We start from the raw sequence: 3,018 nt of genomic DNA, 5'->3' as shown, positions 1-3,018 counted from the left end.
TAGGTTTACACTATTGCCAACAAGGATTGGCAAGTGTAGAGGTCGCTTGCCAGCTGCCCCTTCATCACCTTTGGCTCCTTGTGTTGGTATGTCATCTCCACCTATGTGTGAGGTGCTGTGAAGGCTTGCTCTTTTGCTATGACAAGCCTTGCAGTTTCTTTGGCGAGCTGATTTGTCACTTTAACAGGGAGATGAAGTGCTGTAGGCATATCACAAGCTTCCAAATCCATTCGTTGGTGTAATTGGTCCGACATTCATTGGCTCGGTCTTTGCCCTATAAACGCTGCAGCAACAGTAGTAGTAGCAGTCCCCATCACCGGATTCTTCTCAGCTGCTGGCCGATGGGCCTCAGATTCACTCTCCAGCATAGCCTATAAACCTGCGACCACCACCGACGGGGCTATCTCGACCTTCGCGTGATCCATCTCCGTTTTCCTGTCTTGTTGGGCTTCGCTCCAAAACCATTGCGTACCATTAACTGCAACATCTTCCCGTAGCCCCCCCCCTCGGCCCCTGCTGATTTGCCACTTGCCCGTGGTGCTACCTGATTCACCAGCGGTCTCAACGGCACCCTTGCGACAGAATGATAAGTCTGTTGCTAATGGCCTACCAGATGGCGGGTTCGTGGACCGCTGTACATTGCTTACATAGGCCCTAACATCCGCGAGGACACAGATTTGTTATCTTCTTCCAGGGAATTGACGCATTGTCTGTAAACTTACATCGAGAAACCGTCTATTTCAGAGGCAACATCACGATGCCGTCCTGTGAGGGATCCACATTTCAAACTTGCGCTTGTTGTGCCGTCCATGAAATAAGCCCACTGTTCACATGCTCCAGTAGCTTCACTGGACTGACGAAGTTTGCGTCACTGAGGACATCACTTGCACGTTTGTGGAGAAAACCGTGGGTGACCTGGCCAGAAAGAATCGCTTCTGGTAGCTTGCTGGATACTTGGCAGTCGCCGTTCCTACGTTGTCAATGTCTGGTGTAGTTTTGATCCACTTCAAGAAATCATCCAAAAACACTGGACATTCACTCCCACACTTCGCGATTGCCCAATTGCTGCCGGTTTCTTTTCTTCGAACGTGAGGCTGATGATGTAGGCTGTCGTATAACTTCCAAGTTCACACCACCATCCGCTTTCACACCGTCAGATTGTGTCTGAGCTAACTCCTCCTCCTTGTCTTCAAAACTATCTGGCTGATCCTGCAGCACCTGCTGTGACTTCTCGCAAAAGTCTAAATCTGGAAGTCAGACTTGGGACCGATTTGGCAGACTGCATGCAGACAGATCATCCACCTCAAGACCTTGACCTAATGAAGCACCTGAGCCTGCGCTCCGATTATGTTGTTCTTCTGTGTCTTGCGTAGTCGGTTTTCGAAAGTGCGCAGCTTCAAACAACTGAGCCGTCCAGCGGTCAAGCACCTCGTCCATGTCAATCGCATCTGACTCTTCTTCCGATTCAACCACTGATGAAGGCGCATTCCGGCCCAGCTACCAGTTGGACCTGTAGTTATTTATTGTTGACCGAAGATCTACAATGATCTCATAGATATTTTGGGACGGTAGGCTGTGAAGAGAGTCAACCAACGTCATCACTTCAGCCCTGACGACGTTGTACTTTGCAACCCGACAGCATAATATCTTCCCTGCTTTCCCTTTTTTCAGCTTGACATACGCAATCCTCGACTTGGCAGCTAACACAACACTAGAAGAAGGCATGTTTGTCTGCTTCCCGGTCAATCGTGATACCGTCCGTAAGTGATGCGCCGTTCATTCCACCAAGGGCGAAGTCGCAGACGCTTCATCCATAGACCACCGATGTGCAAGGTGCGCAACGTCAACGCCTCCCTCTTTTTGTAGTGTCATCAGAACGAGAACATATGCTTGCAAGGCAGTCGCCAATGCAAGAAAAATAGACGGTGATAACTGGATTCACCTGGGGTGGGCCACGCGACTCGAATAGATCTACCTTCAGTCATTGCCGTCGTGTAGAAGTCCTGACTGACATCCTGCCCACGACTCCATATTCCTTGTGTGTCTTTTAACGTATAGCTCTCCCATTGTTGCTGCACCATCTCCAATGCATATGTACTCAGAGCTTTGCTTAATCCGCGCAAGGCAGCCGGGAGCGAATCTGCGACAGGCAGACATATATAGAACAGACCCACCGCAATTGCAAAACGTCGTAGAACACACAGTTAGTGCTGCACCGTGACACGGACGCACCGGTCAATACTAGTCTTTTTGCCCAGTAATTATTCCACCCATCTTCCACTCGATAGGTGGAAGTATTACCACCCGAGAAGCAGCGGCGATATCCGTAGTTTGCCCACATGTTGCTACAGCTTGTTCAGCTCCGTTCGAAGTGTTGGTTTGACCGAATGCGTCAAACATTGACAGCACTTCAGTGCTGTGTACAGCACCCCAGTGTTAACGTGATTGTGGCACCGATTCTAAATGTACAAAACAACAAAGTCACTCGTATGAATTCAGCATGTTCATCCACAACATCAATAAAAAATGAAATACACAAAAATAAGAAGACTAACCTCACATGTTACTTTAATGGCCCAGGTTGATCTACTTAGAGAACCACCAATAGTTGCACGAGCAACCTGGCTCTCAGGTTGATTTGCCCTCGTACTGTTAAAGCGCGTAGTCACCTGGCAGTCTCTGGTTTGATATATGACAAGAACTCCCGCCCGAACTTATCCCAAAACGAGAAGAATTCTGCCCACGTCGTGAATGTTATGCCAACGATACTTGAAACGGGTGCAAGTGTTGGGAGAGTCTACCAAAGTAAATAAAAGCTTTAATCGTTAGTGCTGACTTTATATTACGGTTCATTAAACAGTTACCTGCGCTTTTTTTCGGAGACGATGGATGCGTCGTTTCCAATTCTTCGCTATCGTCACTGGCATCGTCACTCAGACTGCATGGAGAACCCCTGCGCTTCTTCTTCAGGGGGGGGGGGGGGGGTTAACGTGGGTTAAATAAATAATTAGTATTAGC

At 48.6% G+C, this 3,018-nt stretch overlaps 2 protein-coding genes across 2 annotated transcripts in view; both read right to left on the bottom strand.

Moving 5' to 3' along the window:
* Nucleotides 1-1,035: 1,035 nt before the first annotated feature.
* On the bottom strand, nucleotides 1,036-1,437 carry PPTG_23436 (hypothetical protein; the record flags this gene model as incomplete). Its single annotated transcript, XM_008910598.1, has 2 exons — nucleotides 1,036-1,230; nucleotides 1,303-1,437. 2 exons carry the CDS (start codon nucleotides 1,435-1,437, stop codon nucleotides 1,036-1,038), a joined length of 330 nt encoding a protein of 109 aa, XP_008908846.1.
* Nucleotides 1,438-2,241: 804 nt separating this feature from the next.
* The window catches only part of PPTG_23435 (hypothetical protein), a gene marked incomplete at both ends in the record, with an annotated part of 998 nt that continues 221 nt past the window's right edge, over nucleotides 2,242-3,018 (bottom strand). The window contains 2 exons of the mRNA XM_008910597.1: nucleotides 2,242-2,416; nucleotides 2,670-2,797. Coding sequence (XP_008908845.1) covers nucleotides 2,242-2,416; nucleotides 2,670-2,797 — 303 coding nt within the window. The remainder of the gene's footprint in view (nucleotides 2,417-2,669; nucleotides 2,798-3,018) is intronic.

Source organism: Phytophthora parasitica, assembly GCF_000247585.1.
Source record: "Phytophthora parasitica INRA-310 unplaced genomic scaffold supercont2.38, whole genome shotgun sequence".
In the NCBI taxonomy this organism is placed as follows: Eukaryota; Oomycota; class Peronosporomycetes; order Peronosporales; family Peronosporaceae; genus Phytophthora; species Phytophthora nicotianae.
This window is presented reverse-complemented; position numbering and strand designations above follow the sequence as displayed.